At 50.6% G+C, this 21810-nt stretch overlaps 1 protein-coding gene and 1 long non-coding RNA gene across 3 annotated transcripts; both read right to left on the bottom strand.

Annotated features, from left to right (window-relative positions):
* Positions 1–3055: 3055 nt before the first annotated feature.
* Positions 3056–7163, bottom strand: LOC147599936 (uncharacterized). The gene is made up of 2 exons (XR_015259181.1): positions 6986–7163; positions 3056–3720 (listed from the first exon to the last, which is right to left on the bottom strand). It is a non-coding gene; the product is annotated as an uncharacterized LOC147599936 (long non-coding RNA).
* A 2836-nt stretch (positions 7164–9999) lies between these two features.
* On the bottom strand, positions 10000–20913 carry LOC104479687 (flavin containing dimethylaniline monoxygenase 3). 2 transcript variants are annotated; one of them, XM_086753236.1, is made up of 10 exons: positions 20811–20913; positions 16671–16953; positions 16432–16573; positions 14908–15096; positions 14425–14587; positions 13617–13759; positions 13278–13477; positions 12803–13161; positions 12264–12336; positions 10000–11777 (listed from the first exon to the last, which is right to left on the bottom strand). In XM_086753236.1, the coding sequence occupies exons 3-10, from the start codon at positions 16561–16563 to the stop codon at positions 11438–11440; spliced, it is 1599 nt and encodes a 532-aa protein (XP_086609362.1). In that variant the 5' UTR covers positions 16564–16573; positions 16671–16953; positions 20811–20913; the 3' UTR covers positions 10000–11437. The 2 variants fall into 2 exon arrangements, with proteins under 2 accessions (XP_086609362.1, XP_010118711.2); XM_010120409.2 differs by lacking the exon at positions 20811–20913 and having other exon boundaries at positions 16671–17055.
* Positions 20914–21810: the final 897 nt, after the last annotated feature.

Here is a 21810-nt window from a genome sequence, read left to right as displayed (position 1 = left end):
GAAGAGACTGTCAGAGTAAACAGGAGTTACAGTTAAAGTAACTTGTAAGCAAATAATCACAAGGAAGAGCTGTTTGGAGAGCACGTGGTTAAGACATGCACACCCCGACCCGAAGGCACCTTCCTACTGCCACCACCATGTGAAGTTGTCCATCAGCCTTCAAGTATTTTAAAAAATTCAGTCAATGCAGTTGACCTGCTTCTGTAAATATTGGCCATGCTCTCAGGCTGGGCAGTTTGAGTGCTTTCAATTCCTGCAGCCTCTCCAAGAGCACCTCCAGTAGAGGTGTGCCCATGGCTGACATTCCCATCTCCCAGCACAAGGACACACAGCAACACTCCTAATTCAGGCAAAGACATGCTCCTGCACCACCCTAGCCTCCCACTTAGGAGCACTTCTGTGCACTTATTCCCACAAATGAGGGGTTTTTCTAACCCTCCAATGCTAAGCAAGGCACTACCCTCAGATGACTTAGAAGTACCTTGCTGAGGAGCCAGCACAGGCATCATGGAGCTGCATTAGCTCACATCAGCTGGCGGATCTTCTTTCTCCTCCAATAGCTTCACCAGACCCTAGAAGACAAGATGGGGAAGGACCCCGGGAACATTTGGCCCATCTTCTCCTCAAAAAACAGCTCCAGTTGACTTTTACCACCTTTTTCCTTCATCTGTTTTAAAAACCTCTGGTGATGGAGACTCCAGCACCTCCCACACAACCTCATGCTTGCTTTTAGAGTGACCATCACATTTTCTTTTATCTCTACAGCAGAGACAAGCTGTTAGCTGATATTTGGAGTTAACTGAGGAGATTTTGCAGCACCACCTCTTCATCAGTTTAAATGGAAACTTTCCAGATGGAATTGATAGGGGAGCTCTGACTGACTCATGCCTTGGCTTGCTAATTGGTCTGAGAAGCTGCTCAGCACCCACAGGTGGTCCAGGGGCCTTGGGGCTGCTCAGCACTGCTGAAGATTAGCCCCACTGGATGGTGTTTCCTATTTATGTTCTGTGTTGGTTTGTTTTTTTTTTTTTTGAGGAAGTTGTTCTGCAGGAGTAAGAGTACTGGGTTATTTCTCTGAGAGCTTCACCTAGCTGATTAGATCAGGGTTGGGAGAGGTTACACTGCTGTGGCCAAGGCAGCCAGACTGCAAATAAGCAAATGGACTGATAGCATGAGAGGGTGGGTGGGTGGCAGGAGGAGAAACAACAGCACAGAGAAGTGCAGCCAGGAAATGTGATGCTGCTGGGAGAGCTTCTGAGCCAAGCTCTGCTCTTTTCGTCCCCTCTGACTGGAAGGAGAAGGGACACATTGACCTCAAGAGCCTGGGACCTCCAGTTTAATCCATACAACATGGACCTGGGAACAGGAATGGCAACACATGGAATAACCTACCTGGCAGTAGCTGCTCCTAATGAATATCTTGATCTGAGTCAGACCTGGGATAGGCCAATCCTAAGACCAGCCACCCCGTATCTACCTTTTCTACAGCAGTATTGGCTCTCCAGTGCTTCCTTCTGACAGCCCAGTCCTCACCCTTGCTGAAGGACTTCCATGGTTTTGTTCAGGTTGCAAAATATGTAATCATTTCCACAAAAAACCAAGACCAACAAAATCTTTTTTATCTGAAAGGATTAGTGTCCAGAGAGTAAATAAAGGGTTGGTCAGGACTGGATACAAGACTTCTCTCCAGTCTTGTCTTCCCAGGGATCAACTCATCCATCCCCTGTGCTCAGAAACACCCATAGTGTCGGACCAGACTGTAGTCCTCGTCATGAAACCACCTGCTTGTAACATATCGATCACAAAACAATAAAATTCATGATAGAAAATGCATAATAAAAACATTTTTCTTCTTATATAAAGAGAAAGTGTATCCTGAAGTGATGTTGGTCTGCAGGACACAAACCCAGCATTTTCATGCTCCGTATTTTACACTAATTCTGACAATCACCACTGTATCTGTTTTCCCTAAAGACATTTTGAAAGATCGCAGTCTTGCAAAACAGAGCGTTAGGTCCAGGAGATTACCTTAGGGAGTACGGAAAGGCACCGCCGGGACTGAGGGCCTGGCAGGGACCATTTCCCTCTGCTCTGGAGCGGTCCACCTTTTCCTTGGTCTCTGGGGAGAGACCCGCCGCCATGTCCAACCCAAATTCCCTGGACCAAACACCAAAATGGCCTTCACTTCACATCCCTCAGGGGTCTTGTGGAAATATTGGCTCTGGAACTTGTCGGTATCTGCAAGGAGAAGAGATGGAAGGAGTGTCCAGGGCTCCAGGAGCCTTAAACTGCAATATTCAGCACAACTTTGGGTACAGCCTAAAAATCCCAGGGTGCTGGGACTATAACCGGTCCGTAGGATTCCTATGCACAGAGTTCACCCAGCATATGATATTTGAAAGCATGGCAGTATTTATTGCTCTATTATAGACTTGCATAAACAGTTACCAGCATAAGCAGTTACAGTTCCTAGCATAAGCAGTTACTAGCATATTTTTTTCCCTTTATGAGAGTCTTACCAACCCAACTATGCCGGAGACACCACCGAGCAGGAGGATGATTATCCATGGGGTCAGAGCAGAGAAGGGAGGTAGGCGCAGCACCTTCAGGGCGTTCCCTGTTGTTCGTAGAGTGTGCTCTGGGTCCTTTCTCTCCTTCTCCTCTCTGAGCCACATCTGTTTATCCCCTCAGCAGATTCAGTGGCAGAGTACTGACCAGGCGCTGGTGCACGCATGGCCAGCACATGCAACAGGGCCTGCCAAGTATGTGCCCTGCTGGCTAGCAGCGGTTCCCGGATAGCAGCAACTTACTGCTCAATAACAACCCTCCTAGCTCCCCTCTCTGAGATAACAACCCTCCTAGCCTAGCTCTCCAAGGTCGTGTTCTCACAGCTGTGTGCAGCTTGTAATTTCCCAAAGTGGCCCTGCACAGACTGTCACTGAAATCCCTCACACATGCCACTGCGTGGTCCGTCGTAGTAGGGACACTGTGGTATTCCACAACCCATACTCTTAAGCAATGTAAAGCTGTATCAACAATAGCCCAAATGATACATTGGTATAAAACAAACCAGGCATGGCAAACAAATACGATCTACACACAAGATCAACAACAGCTGTTTTAACCAACCCCACCCCCCTGTCCATCCAGCGAACAGGTTCCATCCAGTTGCTTCCACTAATTGCTGCTTCAATCAGTATATCTCTTGCAATTGTGCATGGATGGACTTTGAGTGGTCACTTAAGGTCATGCAACACAAACCGTCCAAGTCCTCACATCCACGTCCACGAGCTAGGAGTAAAAAGTCAATAGCAGCATGATTTTGAAGCGTAGCATGGCATATGCTATCTACAGCAAGTAACAAATCAGGAAAAAAACCCAACACTTGTAGCGTTACTAGTAGATTTAAAATAGGTACAATTGTCTGCGTCCAATGTTTCCAGGATTCGAAGTTCTTGTGGGGGTAATGCAGGTGATTTACCCAGCTATGGCAGCCATCTGTCCCACTGGTTTGTAAGTTCAGGCAACCCCTGGTGTTCTTACGAGTTCGGGCAACCATGTAACTGTATTGATGAACTCATTTGTGGTGAGAGGTACTCCTACCAAGTTCGTCATAAATGGGTTCTGGGGAGTCGCTGTGCTGAGACAAAGTCTTGTCCGGTCACCTTCGCCAGTGTCATCCATACGTTTTACTCACGGGGAAAATATGTATGCATAAACCTGTTGTTCTGGTTTTGTTAGTGAGGGGGAGCCTAAGGTGGTAGCTTCTGTAGGAAACTGCTAGAAGTTGCTCCCCTTTGTTCAGTGGACTTGGCTGGGCCTAGGGCGGACCCACTGCTGGCCAAGGCTGAGCCAATTGGTAGCAGAATGTCCCGTGATAACGCCTCTGCGATAACGTATTTAAGTAGGGGAAAACAGAAAAAAAAGGGAGAAGATGTGAAGCAGCTGAGCGGGGGGCAGAGAGGGGGAGGCGCGAGCCTCATGGGCCTTGCAGGCCTCACCCTCTGGCCTCCCGCCGGGCAGCCGACTGGGCCCAACTCGGCCCAGCCTGGCTGCAAGAAGTGGAGAGGAGATGAGAAGTGAATAAGATGTAAAAAGGATCCTGAGAGGCATCTACCAGGACCAGCCCGTTGTGAGGAACGGCTGCAGACACCAAGGTCAGTGAAGAAGGAGGGGGAAGAGTAACGTGGCTCCTGGCCAAGATTCCTCTGCAACTCGTGGTGAAGACCATGGTGGAGCGGGTTGTCCCCCTGCAGCCCATGGAGGTCCACGGAGGGGCAGAGATCCACCTGCAGCCCGTGAAGGACCCCACGCCAGAGCAGGTGGAGGCCTGAAGGAGGCTGTGGCCCGTGGAGGGCCCGCTGGGACAGCTGTTCTAGAGGGACTGCACCCTGTGGAAGAGATGACCCACGCCGGAGCAGTTCCACGAAGGACTGTGGCCCGTGGGAGGGACCCCACGCTGGAGCAGAGGAGGAATGCGAGGAGTTCTTCCCCCGACGATGATACAGCAGCGTAAAACAACGCGTGATGAACTGACCGTGACCCCCATTCCCTTTTCCCACCCCTGTGCCGCTTGGGAGGGGAAGGTAGTAGAGATAATGTTAAGCTTGGGAAGAGGGAGGGGTGGGGGGAAGTTATCTTGTTCCCTGTCTCATTCTCCTGCTAATTTTAGAAATAAATGAATAGTTTCCCCCAAGTCGAGTCTGTTTTGCCCGTGATGGTAACTTTAAGGATTTCTCCCCGTCCTTATCTCAAACCTTGAGCCGTTTTTCTTATATCATCTCCTCCTATTCTCTCGGAGGGTGGGGGGAGCGAGAGACAGACTGCATAGTCTGGTCCTGATCGGGGCTGAACTATGACACCTGTCAAAACAAAAAAAACAGATAAAACCAAGGTTAACACCCCCACCCCCCGCCTTTTGTCTTTTTTTTTTTTTTTCATTCTCTGGATCGTAATTGCTGCACAGGTACATACAACCCATTTGATTCACCTGTAAGGGCAATGGTGACATCCTGTGAATTATCAGTAGCCACCACTTCAGCTGTAACTGGTCCTGGCTGCCCAGGGGGTTGGTACCAAACACGTGCACCCGCAAACATTTGCGATACAGCGTTGGGTTCAATGTGGAATGGGGACATCATCCAAAAAATACACAGATGCCAAAAGGTCTGCAGGGATCAGAATAAAGAGATAAGAATCCCTGCTCAGTGGTCAAAGCAAATTGAGTACCACTCAGAGTATTGCACCAGAGTGAGTGGTACTTTTATTGGCCTGGCTTGGTAATTTTTCATCAATAGGAGGGGCGTTTTATCTCCTGCCACCGCACAGTTGTTCAACACACGCATTGCGGTGGGCAGATGATCTACCCATTGCATGCATTTTGTACCTCCTAATCTACGCAGTTGCTGTTTCAATAGGCCATTAAGGCATCCCACCGATCTTGCACCCCGTGGGTGGTAAGGTAAATGCCACACCCACTGTATCTCTCTCTCAGTGGCCCAATTCAGTAGTTTATGATTTCTAAAATGAGAACCGTTGTCTGTTTGTATTTCGATTGGTGTTCCATAGTATGTTTCAATCATATCCAGGCAGCTAATAGTGGTATAAACATTTGCATACCTACTAGCCAATTTTGTGGCCGCTCGCCGGGCACACAAGAAAAAAAAAAGGCCTGAGGTTTGAGACAAGAGCAGGGAGAGATTCGTAAAGCTACGATGATGGGCAAACCAGACTTGACCTGGAGAAAACTATTAATTCATTACTAAAACCAAAGCAGGAGAGACAGAGAACAAGATAACTTCCTCCCAACCCTCCCTCTTCCCAGGCTTAACACCATCTCCACCTCCTTCCCCCCCGCTGAGCGGGACAGGGTTGAGGGGCGGGAAGAGGGAATAGGGGTTAGAGTTAGTTAATCACACGTCACTTTATGCTGCAGTTTACTAAGAGGAAAAATACAATAATAACAAAATATAAGGACATTAGTATATACAAAATGAACAATGTACAATTTCTCACCACCCGATGTCCAAACGACCAATACTCTGTTTGTCTTTGGCCCAGCTCCCTCCATGTGCACGTTAATGAGACTTGGAAAGCCAGACAGTGTCCTTGGTCTCACTAGCAACAACTTTTATCGTCAGAGTGTTTTTATCAACATTCTTGACATACAAAATCCAAAGCTACTGAGAGGAAAATTAACTCCATCCCTGCCAAAATCAGGACAGTATCCACCCCTTATTCCATACCATCTATTTCATGCTTATACATATACATGCCGCTTGCTTATACTTGTCTAGGAAATTTTTAATTTCTTCCAGACTATAATCCGTTAATTCATCTGTTCGCACTGCCTGTCCATATCCACTTAAACATCTTATAATTTAACGCTGTGCCTTGTGTGGCAACAATACCAACCTGGATGTATCACTTGTTCTAACGGGGATGACCTGCAACACCGCACACACCAGAACACTCAGCTATAGTACAATTAGAAATCAGCTGGAATAAGCTTACGTCCACACCAACAACACCGAACAGTAACAAAAGTATGACACTGTCAACAAAAAAGGACACACAACCACAAAAAAAAAAGTATGACACCATGACACAAAGGACACACACAAACACGCCACCTCTATCATGATCAGTCAAAGCTCCAATGACTGAGGGCTCCTTGCCCCCCCACCCACATGGGACAATGCACTCTTGGACAGCATGCACCCCACTGACCAAGCCCCGTCCACTCGCTCCTTACTTCCCACTCCCTGGGTCGTTTGTGCTACAGGAATCCCATCCTCGTTGCCAGCTTATGTAACCGGTTTGTACGACTCCTATGCACAAAGTTCACCCAGCATATGATATTTGAAAGCACGGCAGTATTTATTGCTCTATTATAGCCTTGCATAAACAGTTACCAGCATAACCAGTTACAGTTCCTAGCATAAGCAGTTACCAGCATATTGTTCTCCCTTTGTGAGAGTCTTACCAACCTGACCACGCAGGGGACACCGCTGAGCAGGAGGATGATTATCCATGGGGTCAGAGCAGAGAAGGGAGGTAGGCGCGGCACCTTCAGGGCATCCCCTGTTGTTCATAGAATGAGCTCTGGGTCCTTTCTCTCTCCTCCGCTCTGAACCACCTCTGTTCATACCCTCAGCAGATTCAGTGGCAGAGTACTGACCAGGTGCTGGTGCACGCGTGGCCAGCGCATGCAGCAAGGCCTGCCAAGTACGTGCCCTGCTGGCCAACAGCGGTTCCCGGACAGCAGCAACATACTGCTCAATAACAACCCTCCTAGCTCTCCTCTCTGAGATAACAACCCTTCTAGCTCCCCTCTCCAAGGCTGTGTTCTCACAGCTGTGTGCAGCTTGTAATTTCCCACAGTGGCCCTGCACAGAACATCACTGAAATCCCTCACACAGGGACCGAGACTTTGGTGATAATAACATGGCAGATTATCCTTGAAAAACAGTGAGCTATGAAAAGTGAGCAAAGGCAGTAAACGTAAGTTTTCAGGAAAGCATGTAAATGGCCTGTAAGAACTACTGAAACATCTTGCTGCTGAGACAGCAGAAATGGGAGCTACGCTTTGCTAAGTATTGTGAAAGAGCCATGTTATTTTTTGGCAGACGTTTAAAGACTGGCTAGAAGAGGGGAGCCAAGAACATGTACTCCTCCCCAACAGCTCCTCTGTAACATGCAGTGTCCCATGGTGATGGGACCAGCTCAGAAACACATTGCTCCTCACCACCCTTCTCCTCCAGATAAGGACCCCAAGCTCAGAAACCATCTCCCCGCACATTGTTTCTCAACGCCATGCACAGAGCTTTTGCAAAAGTGCTGCTGCCAAATGCCAAGGATGCACACACACACACACAAAGCTGGGATTACAAGCAGCCTTTGTGCAGTAAACCCAGATGGTAACCTCTGCCCTGCTGACCTGGTGGGATTTAACCAGCAGGTCTGACAAAGGGCTGTGGCAGGGATTGAGCTGGCAAGAACGAGAGGAAACAGCTACAGCCATCTCTTTTTGCAGCCATCCCTTCAAGAGTTAGGTGGACTTTGCCAAAGTGTGTGAGTGGCATGGTAACCCACCCAGGGACCATGCCTCTGCATCGCCCGCCTCCTGCGTCGGCTCCCAGTAACAGCCGCGTGGTCTCCAAGAATATCATCAGTTCTGGGCTTTACCAATGAACCAAGAAACGCAAGCACAAACAGCTGAGATATGTTTTCAAAGGTCTAAGTCTCGTCTTGTGAGGCATAAGGGAGGAATAATCCACTAGCAGTGAATCATCCATCTCGTGCCACGCAGCATTTGTGTCAACAGCCAACGACTGTTGGATGCAGCACCAAGGCGTTGGAAGGGGACAGTGCTGGCTGAGCGTTTGGGCTGTTCCTCTGCTTTTCCTCAGATCATGCAGGGTGGTGGCTTTCCAGCCCTCACAACAAACCTCCGTTTGCTTCCAGCCGAAGATGGGCTTTGTTTTCAGCCCCTCCAGAGGGGCACAGGCTGGGTCCCAGTCATCAGCAGCCCTGGCTTGGCTGCAGATGGGTCAGCTGCCTCCATGGTTTCCCACCTTATGGCTGCTCGGTGGTTTTATTCTGCAAATAACTTCCCCATCTGGTACATATGCAGCTTGTTAACCCTGCTCCTAGACATGTGCCTCTAGCAGCACTCTATAAACAGCTTTTACCTTGAATGGACTCCAGCAGGACGTATGGATATATATGGTGACTGACACCAACCATCACAGCATCAAAAATGGCCAGTTCCTCCTGTTGTGGAGGAACCTCCATAACAGTTCCTCCTGTAATGGATCCATTAGTTTCAGTGACAACAACCCACTGGTGGGTGGTTGAGAAGTCCTAGCGTTTATTTTTTTTTTTATCCTGATGACTGTGGTCTGAAAGGAAACCATAGCAAATGCATAAATATGTGGATCTCTGCATGATGCCAATGTGAAACAGGCAGAGCTGGGTGCTCAGTTGTGCTTCCCATCCTCTCTTGCCTTAAAACAGCCAAGCCATCTATGACCAATGGGTCAGCTCGGGCCCTCCTGGCTCCTGTCCTTTGAATTGGTGGGGAATTTCTGGGAAACAGGCATTTGCTGACCCACAAATGGAATGAGAGCCTGGCCCTGGTGGCATGCCGTGCGGGGAGCAGGCACCCCCCAGCACTCATGCTATTGCCTCCCAGTGTTTCAGCAAGCTCTGGGCCATGGGAGGCAGGCTGAGCTGGCAAACTGGTCCTTGCTAGGTGGAGCACTTGTTCCATCAAAGCAAAAATAATTGCTGTGGTGTTTGGGCCACAGGACACTGTGTAGGTTTGCTGGATCTTCACCCAGCAGCTTGGCCTCAGTGTTGGCATCCCCAAGGCGTCTATCAGTAGCTATGTAATGAAATTCTGGCTAAAATTCTGGCTTTTTGGAGCAAACTGGCAATGGGTGAAAGTATCATGGGTGGTTACTGCTTCTGCACATGCGAAATAATTAATTGTTTCAATAGCCAGTGTGCTCTCAGCAGTGCTCATGACACAGGCCATGACCTCACATCTGATAATGATGAGGTCATTCAACCTGTTGGCCAGCCCCAGGGCACCCTTGTAACAGCCTGGCCCACATGCATTTATTAACCACACCTGGGGAAGAGTGGCTGCCCTGCCTGTGCCCCACAAACCCTCCTCATTCATTCCTTGACATCACCTCCACTCACCCCATTGGCACCCCAGCACATCCCACAGCTCCCAGCGCTGACCACTGCCACTTCTTCTCACTGCCTTTTCTTCCACATAGCCTGGTACTTCGGCTTCCCAACACCCATGGCATTCGGTGTGGGTTCAGCCAGCACCCTGCAGCCCAGCGTGGGCTGTGACATTCCCTGCCACTGCAGTCTGTGTCCTAGCCAGTTAACGAGGCTGCCATCATCAGCCAGAAAGAAAGATCGCATTGATACACCACATGCAGCTTGTTAACTGCAAGAGAATTTAAAAAACCAATCGGATGATGCCACTACCTTTTTATTCATGTTTTTTTTCTGAGATAGTCGGTAACTCTGAGCTCTTCCAAGTTGGACCACAGTCATAGGAAAGGATTGCTTCCCACTGTGGGTATACATCGTTTGGACCAAGAGAAATAAGAGCAGGCAAACCCCTTTGTCTCCTGGCAGGAGGAAGCGTGTGAGTGGAGGACTCGGGCAGAGGCACTGAAAAGGGAACGGTGTGCACCCTGTAGTCTCATTGCCAGGGCTGGAGCTCATGGTAATGATATTATTTTGCATTACATGGTGCCTCTCATAAAACCATGGAGCACTTTGCAAAGCTGTAAGTTATTGCTGTATGGAGGAGAAAAGCTGAGATGCCTACAGCTGCCTGCAGGGAGAGCGCTTCCTAGGGAGCACCAAAACCACACCATGGGCTGGTTCCACCCGGCAGATGGACTCAAAGAAAAATCCTGCAGGATCCAGCCACATCAGGAGTCTGGCAGCTCCCCAGGATCAGTCCAGCTCCTCCCTACCTCCTTAGGTGATGGTGAACCTTGGAGGCTTTGTCTCCCCCTCAGGGTGGGTAATTGGGCAGATGGCACATCCCCATCACCCCTGGCAAACATTAGGGGTGGCCACAGAGAGACGAGAGCCAAGGCACGAGTGACCATCCAAGCTGTCGCTGCAGGGTCAGTGATGCCCAGTGGGAAGCAAAGAGGCTCAGAGAGGGATCACTCTAAGGATGCTCTCTCCACAGCCACAGCAGCACAGCACTGGGTCACACAGCCCCGGCTGGGCCAGACAGACACAGTTCGTTTCAGCTTTCAGATGCTCACACAGTCCAGCAAAATCCAGATGTTGTTCAGAGAGGTGGTGGGCTGTTTATTTAAGTAAGAAGGCTTTATTTTTCTATTCCTCTCAATAATTTAATCTGATTTTTTTTTTCTTCATTTGGCATCTTTCCCCCATGGAGAACACCACAGATGTTTTTCTCTACTTGTTATGAAAACTATTTTTCAAAAGGGCAGATTAAGGCCAGCTTGTTTCAGCCAGAGCACCAGCTCTACACCAAAACTTTTCTCAAAAAGCCAAACACATTGACTCCAGTTTTCCACCAGAAAAAGAGACAGTAGACAGGAAGACAGAGACACGCAGCGGTGCACCACTGCTTGAACATATTTAGAGGAATAAAATAACCAACTTCACTTACTGGGGCTGGTATTTACACTCTTTCATAGCCCCAGCTGAGAAACCTCACAAATTTACAAGGTCTGGAGATTGCACCTGATTTATTGGTGCCATTTTTTAGGGACATCTTGAGTTGTTTTGGGGGTAATGAGCAGGGCAGCAGCACACATTGCCCAGGGTACCCAGCGGGAAAAAGCATCCCACGCACACACACACCACCTCTGTACTCCTGCATCCCTCCCCATCCTCGCCCCAACCCCCTTGGGGATCCCTAACAGCAAAGGGCGGCGAGGAGGAGGAGGAGAGGGAGGAAGAGCACCCCCAGCACAGCCAGGAATGGGAAGGTGGTGGGGACGGCAGGGGTGACGCGCGTCTGCGTGGGCCGCAGCGTCCGGTCCCACTGGGTGAGGATGGCCTTTCTAGCCCCGCTCCACTTCCCTGGGCCCACCAAACGAAACTGGTAGGGGCTGCAGGGGCCAAAGAAGATCTCCAGGGCCAGCCGCGGGTCCGTCAGCAGGAGCTTCAGCACATTGGGCTTCACACCGATGTCTGAGGCCAGCTGATCCATGTAGGTGACATAATCCGTCTGCAGCGTGGTGCTGTCCCCATACCTTCAAGACAGAGCGGAGAGGAAAAGAGCGGTTGCTTTAGGTTTTTCTTTTTTTTTTTTTTCCTTCCCCCTTTAAGCACAGTGAAGGCAGAATCTGTCCCCTGCTCTGGTTATATTTTCATAGTATTTTTAAAGTACTGCTTCACTATAATATCAGATTGACTCAGAGAGGGGGAAGCAAGGCACTTTCATGGACTTTATGACACAAGTGACAAAAAAAAGTGTCACTTTTAAGAATAATGATGAAAGTGTTCTATTTCTGCTGCGGCCTCACCCTGATTGTGTGTGAATGAGAAATGCTTTTTCAGCATGATAATGCTCAGTAGTGGCCAATGAGCCTTTTCAGACAGGAAATCTTTCCATCACAAATTTTCCACCCAAGCTTGCCTGCTTCAGGCCTCCACAGTGCCTGCATCCAGCCCACTTGGGGCTGAGACGATGGCAGGGCTCTTCTGCCAGCACAGGGAGTCCCACGAGCTGCCCTTACCACTTGAGCTTCTTCTCTATGTTCTCACGGATGTCATCCATCATCTTGCTGACCGGGGGGAGGGAGCACTGCCCTGGAAAGAGCAGGAAGAGCATCAGCAAAGGGAAGCGATGCCCAGTAGATCCCTCCTGCAGCAGGTGGGGTTTGCAGGGACCAGCTGAGCTCCTGGGTGCCTCTCTTCCCCTTGGTGTCAAGATCTGGGCTTGGGTCAAGCTTGTGTTGTGAGGATGTGACCACATTGGCTCCCCTGTCCTTTAAGGTGTGTAGTGGTGCCCAAGAGACTCCTCTGCCCCAGGTAGCCCTGGCACAGAGACCTTATTGCCATCTGCAGTGGGCTGAGAAGTGACTCACTGCTGTGGTCCAGGCCACCCTGTCACACGGAGATTCCATTACTGGTATTTCTGGCCAAACCCTGTTGTGTTTTTCAGCACTCAGGCACTGCCCTAATTTTTGTTTTGAGTCTGCCTGTTGCTGCTGGGAAATGCTACTTCCCATTAACAGAAAATAGACCTTTGCCCAGCGCGTGTCCACCCACCTACCCTGAAACACCTTGACTGCCCAGCGGCTCTGGAGGTCTGCTGTTGGGATGATGGGTCCAAGGGACAGGACCAGTCCAATGACCGCCATGGTTGGCTTCTCCAGCTGAGGAGGGAGGATGTCTTTGTAGAGGGTGACCTGATTGTCCCTGTTTTTGATGATGGAATCATCCTCCATGAAAGGGTAAGAGTAACCGTAACCAGTGGCAAAGATAACCACATCCACATCATCCTGCACAGTCCCATCTTGGAACAAGACGGATGTCTCTCTGAACTCCTTCACATTCGGCTTTACCACCACCATGCCGCACGCAATGCGGCTCGGGAGGTCATCGTTGAACACTGGCTCCTTGCGGGAAGTTCTGCAAGGGCAAAGGTGGTGGGGCTGTCACAGAGGTGCCTCCTGCTGCCCGCCCAGGATAGGCATGGTCCAGCCAGCACCCCTGGGGGTTTTGGGAATGGATGGCCCCATGCTTACCTGTTAAGTGGCATGAGGCCAAAGTTCTCATGCTTGAAGAACCGGTTCATGCCCCTCACATACAGCCAGTCGCTAAGTGCTTGGGGGAGGATGTTCTCCAGCCAGGACCGGAAACGAGTGACAACCAGCATATCCCAGGGGTAGCCATTGTCCCAGACACGGCTCATCACCCAGGACCCGCTTCGGGAGCTCAGGTAGACCTGGAGGGACACCCAGGGAAGGGTGAGGCACCTCTGCGATGGCCACAAGACCCTGGGGCTGTCTCACAGAGGTGATGGTATGTGCTCGAGCAGATGGGGACCTCCCTTTCTCCAGTGGCTCTGGTGCAGGTCCACATACCTGTGACGCGACTGCGCTGAGCTCCACAGCAATGTCAGAGCCAGAGTTGCCCAAGCCTATCACCAGCACCTTCTTCCCCCTAAACTCCTCCGGCTCCTTGTACTCTCGGCTATGGAAGTAGCGGCCTTTAAACTTCTGTATTCCTGGGGAGGAGGACAGAAGGGGATGTAATGCACCGCAGGAATGAAAAGGAGAGGCCATGCTGGCCTTGGGATCTCCCCTTCCCACAGATGCTGCTGGAGCATCCATCTGAGCCTTTCTCACAGAGGTAGTATCCTCCTGTACACAGAGGGATGCTGCAAACTTGTAGTCATATGGGATTTGTCTCTGCCTTCCTTCAATATTTAAATAGAAGTGTGCAAGCACAGGATACCTCCAAACAGACCCCAGCACCAAATATTTCTTGCCAGAGAGAAAGGTTTTCTCAAGAACGTGCCTGTACATAGAGGGGCAACAGGTGTTGGGTAACACACATGATGTTTGTACTAGAAATCATGGGGAAATGCTCCAAAAAAGTGTTTTACAAAAAGCTTTTATGAAAAATCTTATGTTAAAGGAAGCAGACTGATTTTTTTTTTTTTTCCTGGGGAAGATTAATGTTGTCCCTGCTTTGATATAGTTTGGATACTAAGTCTTTTTTCTTTAAAAAAACCTCAGGTTTTTATTTCCTGAACAGACTCCATTCCCCCAAATATTGCTCTCCTTTTAATGCTGAAAAGGCTTTTTTTTTTTTCCAGGGAAGAACACTGGGAGGGAAGGTCTTTGCCTGGCTGCATCCCAGCGGATGAATTACATGCACAGAGCTTACCTGGGAAGTCGGTGAGGGGGAGGTTTGGGTAGACATGATGCCCAGAGCAAACCATAACAGCGTCAAAAATGGCCGTCTCTTCCTTCCCGTCTGTCTGGGTCACCACCTCCCACTGCCCCGTCACAGGAAAGTCAGGGCGTTTTTTAATCTTGGTGACCAGGGTCTTAAAGGAAAAAAAAACAAAAAGGAAGAGATCAGTGGGTGTCCATGGAGCAAATCGAGAGGTGTAGTGAATCAGGGGGATTTGGAGGTCCCGGTGAGCCCAGGGGATGTTTTCTGCTGGAATTTCATGTTGGCAGCTCTGGGAAGTGCACAGAGAGGAGACCTGATGAGACCTGCTTTAGCAAAACCAGGAGGTTTTTTCCCCTGGAATATTTTCTCCCAGGATTTTCCCTGCAGAGGGAGACTGGGGCACAGAGGCGATGTCCCTTCCGCCCTGGTGCCCCCTTTACTCACTGCTCCATTCTGCTCCAGGCTTTTTACCTTGAACCGTATGTGCCGGAGGAGGTTGAAGTGCTCGGCGTACTTGCACAAGTAGTTCTGGAGCTTGGTGTTGTGCATGTAGTTAGGGTGGTCATCAGGGAAGGGGAAGTCAGAGTAACACATCATCTCTTTGCAGGAGTTGGTGAAGACAGTGCGGTAGATGCTGGCTCTGCCTTCTTCCGCCTGATCCTGGAGGGAGCAGAGCGTGGACATGTCCCATTACAGGAGATGTGACCCCTGCCTGTCCTGGAGCCCTGCACCAGCTTCTCCAGACACCATCACATCCAGGATGGAGCCAGAGAAAAACAGCAAGCCATCAAGCGCAATAACCAAATAACCCGCTACGAGCACAGAAGGGTCCCACCAGGACAGGCAGGGATTATGCGATTGCACAAGCAAAGGCAGACGCCCTGCCGGGTGCATTTGCTTTGGCACTGTGGCTCGGCTGCCCATGCTGCGGGGCAGGTCTGGCGTGGGATGGGGACAGAGGCTTGTGCCTACCACCCAGCAGTGCCTGTGCCAGAGAGCCAGAGTCACGCTGACATCTAGAAAGGCAGGACATGGGATCTGCCAAAATCCCCAAGACCACCATACCTGCAGCAGGGCCTGGTCTGGTCTGGTGCTGCCCAAAATAACCAGCCCCACGCATCGCCCTGTGCCCATTGCAGGGGGCACCTGCTGTGTCTGCCCTGACATTTGGCACTTAGCGGCACGAAACACAGGTAATGCATTTCCCTTTCCTGGTGGCTGCCATGCCAGGACAGAGCTGGGAAAAACGCAGTGAGGTGTCTGTGCTGGAAAATCCATATTTGAGGTGGCCAAAAGATTACCAACCTCCAACAAAAAAAAAATACAAAAAAAAAAAACCCCCCAAAAAATCACAAACCAAAAAAACCCACCCAAACGAGATAAGGAGCTGAACGGTTTTTGACTTTTCCCCTCAACCGTGATACTCTTTTCTGAAATTTTATACTATTAATATCAAAAAGCGTTGCCAAACTTTCTGGAGGAATTTGCTGGAGCCTTCCCCCAGAAAAGACAGAAAACATGTAGTCCATGTTTTGAGAGGAATCAAACATTTCAGATGTTCACCCAGAACAAGCTTTCTGCCCTCCCCCTCTGCCCCGGGGGTTTAACTCACACCACCTCAAATTCCTGTCCTTTATGGCACCCTGAGAATCGCCATCACACCCAAAACGTTCCCTGTCTCTGCGGGCTTTGAGGGGAGCAGGAGCGTGTTCTTGGGGTGGCCCCTGAGCTGGCTGCTCCCTCCATCCCTAAAGGAGCGGGGATGGCAGTTCAGAGGGGAATTGGCTTGGCTGGAGCAGGTGGCTCAGTGAGCGAGGGGACGGCTGGGCTGTCACCAGGATGAGTGAGGGGACCTGTATTGAAGCAGCCAACCCCTCCCACATGCAACCATCGGAGCAGAGCAAGCAGATGCAGGCAGGCAGGGTGCAGCCTCCCAGCCCCGGGGACGCAGATTTCCCCAGCCAGCTCCGAAAACAGGCAGCCAAAGCCACTCACCGTGTAGCGCCAGAGCCCCCCGATGTCCTTGCTCCTCTCGAAGCAGGTGGGCTCCAGTCCCTCATCCAGGCAGCACTTGACGGCTGCCAGCCCGCTGGCACCTGCGCCCACCACTGCCACGCGTCGCACCATGCCGTCCTGCCTGTGGGGCAACGTGGCTGTGGAGACAGGCTGGGCGCACTCACCCAGGTGGGTCTGCAGCCCCCAGCGATGCCCACCTCCTCCCCAGCACAACTCACCCAGCTCCTTAAATAACCCAAGGGGGTTTCTCGCTGATCCTCACTCACCTGCTTCCCACACAGCTCCCCAGGTAGGTGCGTAGGAGTTCTGGGAGGAAGAGCTGAGGCTTTTCCCAGTACCCAGGCTCGGGAGGAGCTCACCTGAAAGAGCAAAGCTCTTTTATGCAGTGTTGCACGGGAGGCAGGGCAGCGCTGAGGGGCTGTTTCAATGATCGACGTGCGCTGTTTGGACTTTAGCAACCCTGGAGCTGTAACATGAGGAGGAGCCGCAGGCGCAGAGCTCCTAAATTAGGAAATAAAGCGATGGACAGAAATTATTACAAGATAGAGCCCAGGGTCACGGAGCAGCATCAGCCACCTTTTTCATGTGGGATGAATAGCATCTCTCATATGCGTGCACATACACACATCCCTCTCCAAAACGGCACGGCGATGCCTGTGTCATCAAGAACAGCAGGTAGGACCAGGCTACCCAACCTCACCCCATCTTTCCATCCCAGCACCACAGTTATTCCCCTGCAAAGACTGCCGCTGGCAGCGCTGCCCGAGGGATAAGCCACACAGGCACCAGGCAGGTTCCCGTTCAAAGCATCTGACTGCTTTCCTCTCTTCTGATAAACAGGGCAAGTGTTTTTTAGAGGACATCTGTGACAAAGGACAGGGCACAGGCACGTGTGAAGGAGTCTGTTTGCAAATCCCAACCCATCTCTACACTCATTCTGCGAGTCCATCCATCAAATCCCTGCCTCCAGACAGGTCCTGGGGGAGAATCGCTCAGCTGAGAGCACGCCTTTTTGAAAGCCTAGAGTGTGCAGTTGCTGGAGCCCCTAAAGCCATCTAAGCCGGGCTGTTAACTCATGCTAAATTGGCTTGAAATAAAACAGAGCACAGAATGCCAGAAAAATGATTGAACAGTCAAACTGGAAAAGAATGAAATCACTAGTTTTTTCCACTATCTGCCAAATACGTTGGGCTTTCCAAGGGATCAGCTTTGGAGTTATGGTTAAGTTGACTTAATACAAATAAACCATCAAGCCGACTTTGTGGATTCCCAGCCTGGAGGAGGTGTGGATCCTCTCCTGCAGGAGATCATCTGGAGGATGAGGAGGATTTCTATGAATTAAAACATTTGTCAGAAAATAACACCCAGGAGCCATGGACAGTGAGAGAGCATGCCAGCTGCTGGCCCTGGCATGGGGATAGGAAAGGTCAACCCATGGCAGGAGGGGAACAAAGGTGCAGGAAGTCAATCATTTACCGGGAGTGACACAGCATCCAAAAGAGGAAAAGGCCATGGACCTTTTGATTCCTCATTGTCCAGCTGCCATTTTCCTCAGAATTTAAAAAAAGAGACTTTTTTTCCTCTTCTGAAAACAGAAAACAAAGGGAAGAAGAACTGGTGAGGGTGTTTTTCCTTGGGAGGAAAAAAAAAAAAAAAAAAAAGCTTCAATATTCCTAATAGCACTAGAAGTAGCTCTGCCCAACATCTGCAAACTTCTGTTTGACTTTTTGTCATATGCTACAGCAAAGTGAGAGCAGATGAGGGCTCCTAACCTCCAAAATAGCAAGAGTCAGGAAAAAAGCAGTCTTGCCTACAAAAACTTGCCTTCTTCCAGCCCAGAGCTGCCTTGCACCAGTGACATGGCTGAAGCTGGAGATGGCTTCCTGCCATGCTTGGAGGGGGTTACAGCATGGCAATGGGAATTCCACTGGGGACAACCTGCAGTGACAGGAGCCACGAGAGGCCGATGGCTCGGTTTGCCTCAGTGCACACCATGACCTCAGCCCCGTGCACAGCTCGTGCAATTGCAGCTCTGTTTGTCCTGGCTGCCAGTCCAAGAGAGTCGTGTGTATTCATTAACCGAGGGCCAGTGTGGGTGATGGGTAGGGGTCACCGGCCACCACAGCCAGTCCCCATGCAGCCGTTCTCAATCCTCCCACCGGTAGCAGCAGCAGAGTGTGAAAAATCCTCCAATTTTGTTCCCTTTGCTGCCTACAAAGGCTCCCTGAGGCAGCAGGCGGAGGGATGCTCAGCCCACACCCTGCCTGCAAGGCTGGGCACCGCTCTTGCTTCAGCTGAACGAGGCTCTGTGGTGCTGGATGCAGCAAAACACCCACTGCAAGAGCCAGAGGCCTCCCCAAGGAGCATTTCAGTCGAAACAGCTGGGAAGGAGATCATCCATCAGTGTAGGGAAGGGGAATAAGCCCCAGCACAGCGCCTCCACCACAGGAGTCAGCCAGGAGCAGCCTTCGGCCTCGTAGAGGGCATGTCCCTGGGGACTCCTCGGATCTCGCTGGAGCATGCCACCCGGCACAACCACAGAGCCACAGCTGGGCTCCTGACTCCGTTAGCAGCCAGGGATCAACTAAACTTGCCGGAGGCACCACTGGTCTGGCTGGGGAGCAGCAGGGCTCCCACCCCACGGGTGCCCATGATTCCCGTGGGGCTGGCCATCATCATCTCCTCCCCCACTCGGCTCTTTGATGTGCAGCTACATTGTTCAACCATCTTTGAAGTGTGAAATGAGAAACATCCCGTGTGGGAGCCCTCTGGAGCAGCCAGAAGCGCTGCGGCAGCCATGGTTGGTCGGGGGACAATAAATGTGCAGCTGGAGCTACATAAAGCAAGGCAGTAAACAAGAGCCTTCACCTCACATTTGCTCTGCACTAATTGTGTCAGAGTGCTTCCCAGGCTGGCTCTTGTTCTTCTTGAACATGGCTAAAGATACATTCCTCATTTTTGTTTGTGAGCAAAATCTGCTTCCAGGAAAGGGCTGCAGGACAGTTCCCATTAGGTTTGGGTGATGGAACGCCCCAGAGAAGGCTAAGGCCTTGTGATGGTGGAGAAAAAATATATCAGCGTCTCTTTGCTCTCTTTAACCCTCTGTCAGCCCAGAAGGTTGGTTTTACTGTTCTGCAGGGAGCTGTTCTGATCCTCAGCTTTCAGTGGAGGTTGGAGCTCCGAGGGCATTGCTCTCCCTCAGCTTCACAGCTCACCACAGTCACTTTCCCAGACAGGGAAAAACCAACCAAAGAACTCACCATGCCTCCCATGAAAGCTGTTTTAGGTACAGCAACAGGCTAATATGTCTCATTTCATCTACCTCAAAGACATCTCTCCTCTAACCCCTTTCCCCTTACACTACCACTCAGCCTTGGAGCTTGGTGTCCTGCACGTCTCCAATCCACCTCCGTGCCCTCTCTAGGATTCATACTTAGGCACAGCCTCTCTCTGTCCTCCCTTATTTGTTCTCCCACCCATGTGCTATTTTCTAGAGGTGCTGCCTTGATGCAAGCAGAATCCTCAGAGCACCCATGAACTACTGAGAACATCAGGCAAAGCCTCGTAGGAAGCCACAGCCCCTAAGATGGTTGAGGGTGCCTGGCTTTTAGGATATCGCACCAGATCGTGCTTTTCTTGTGCAATCGCCTGGCACAAAGGCATCCGAGCTTTTACCTGGCTTTTGCTCCAAGCCTTGCTCAACCTGGCAGGCGGCAGAGGAGGCCCATGAGGACACGTGTATCAAATGCCTTCACCGCAACCCCAGGCGGTGACAAGCCGCCCTTGCTGTGCAGAGCGATTGCTGCAGCTCACCTGGGGCCAGAGCCTCTACAGACACAGACATCCCATGGGATCTGCTGCCGAAGGTGGGAATCGTCCCATGGGTGACTCTTCCCTCAAGAAAATCCCTTCCCCCTGGCTGCTTCTCCTATCCCTGCCCTGCCAGTATTTTGGCAGGGACCTCCTTAGGGAAAGTGCTGTCCTCCATCACAAATGTGCAAGCCTTGCTCAGAGCTCCAAGTCTTGGTGAGGTCCCAGGCTGAGATTGCAAGTTTTGAGCTGTTTTTCTCCACACCCTTGCCGGAGAAGGAACAAACAGGGCCTTTGTTCAGCGAACAGGACACCAGCAGCCCAAGTCTTCATACAAAGCTGCTGTGGGGTGCTTTGTGACTTGCACCTGCCTGGAACCGGTTTTGTGGATTTAAGTATCAGATCACATAATTCCTGCTCATTAACTGTGCTCTCCCTTTTGTCCTCAGGAGAGAGAACAGCAGAAGGCATCTGGTTTAAACACCCTGGAGTAGGAAGGCAGCAACTGCCCCAAGAACAAGTTTCCATGGGCACATACGAGTCCTCACCTTCTGGCTTCCAGCCCTGGTGGCACGGATGAGTTGAGTTGCAAGTTGCCATCCATGAGCTGAACCACTACATTTTGCTTAGGTGCCTCATGGAAAGGCAAGGATCCCCCTCCTTGCTGTAGTGGAGAAATCTGCCAGAGGTTTAGGACGTTTGGTGGGATGAAGGCTGCAAAAGAAGGCAGGCAGATTAGGATGCTCTCTGGGTGCAAGCAGCCTGACTCCACAACATCTACCTGATCTGCAGATTGGGTATTTTTACTGATTTCTCCTCCTTGTGTGTAAATTTGTTGTGGACACAGTCATTTGTGAGGGATGCGGAGGGAAAAGTCACGCAAACCCTCCTTAGAAGCACCCTGCTTGCAGCAGCCCGAACATGGGGTGGGAAGGAGAGCAGAGGTGTGTGGATGGGATCCTGTCCCACTTCCACCCCCCAGGCCAAGGACAGATCAGGTCCCAAGGTCCCAGCCCACCATGGGGAAGAGGGGGGTTCCCCATGTCCAGAGCTCTTGATCCAGCTGGTGAGAATGCTCTGTGACCTCCAGAGCTGCTCGGAGTGGAAGCCAGGGAAAACAGGCTCCCTCGAGGCCACTAAAAGATGATCCACAAGTCTTAATCTAGGTCAGGCAGGTAATTAGAGCTTTGTTTGCAGATTATTTTGTACTAGAAGGGAGGGGAGACCTTCAAATCACAGAAAACTTCTCTGGGGAGAGACATCCCTGCTGCCTTAAGCAAGGCTGCTGAAGCCCCAGCTTCAGGGGCCAAGCTATTAAAGAAGAGTATCAGCTTTCTTTACAATGGAGATTTCTAGCCTTTATGCCTATTGTGAAGAATAAAAAAAAATAAATAAAAAATTGAAAATGTAACCCTCCTACACCCTAAAGAAAAGCCTGAAGTTCATCTCTAGCTCCCTCCTGTGACGCCTCTACACAGGTTGCTATAAGCCTGTCTTGGATAAAACTTTATTAAGCAGTGTCCTACTGTCACTGTGGGAATATTTATA

Source organism: Chlamydotis macqueenii, chromosome 8, assembly GCF_036417535.1.
Source record: "Chlamydotis macqueenii isolate bChlMac1 chromosome 8, bChlMac1.mat, whole genome shotgun sequence".
Taxonomy (NCBI): Eukaryota; Metazoa; Chordata; class Aves; order Otidiformes; family Otididae; genus Chlamydotis; species Chlamydotis macqueenii.
Note: the sequence above shows the minus strand (reverse complement) of the source record. Positions and strands in the feature narration are given on the sequence as shown.

Excerpts from the sequence above, each read along its gene's own strand:
- LOC104479687 (XM_086753236.1), bottom strand. The coding sequence starts at position 16,563 with ATGGTGCGACGCGTGGCAGTGGTGGGCGCAGGTGCCAGCGGGCTGGCA. Across the intron at positions 12,337-12,802 it reads GGCAGTCAAGGTGTTTCAGG|GGCAGTGCTCCCTCCCCCCG; the intron begins GTAGGTGGGTGG and ends TGCTCTTTCCAG. Across the intron at positions 11,778-12,263 it reads ATAGAGAAGAAGCTCAAGTG|GTATGGGGACAGCACCACGC; the intron begins GTAAGGGCAGCT and ends TCTGTCTTGAAG.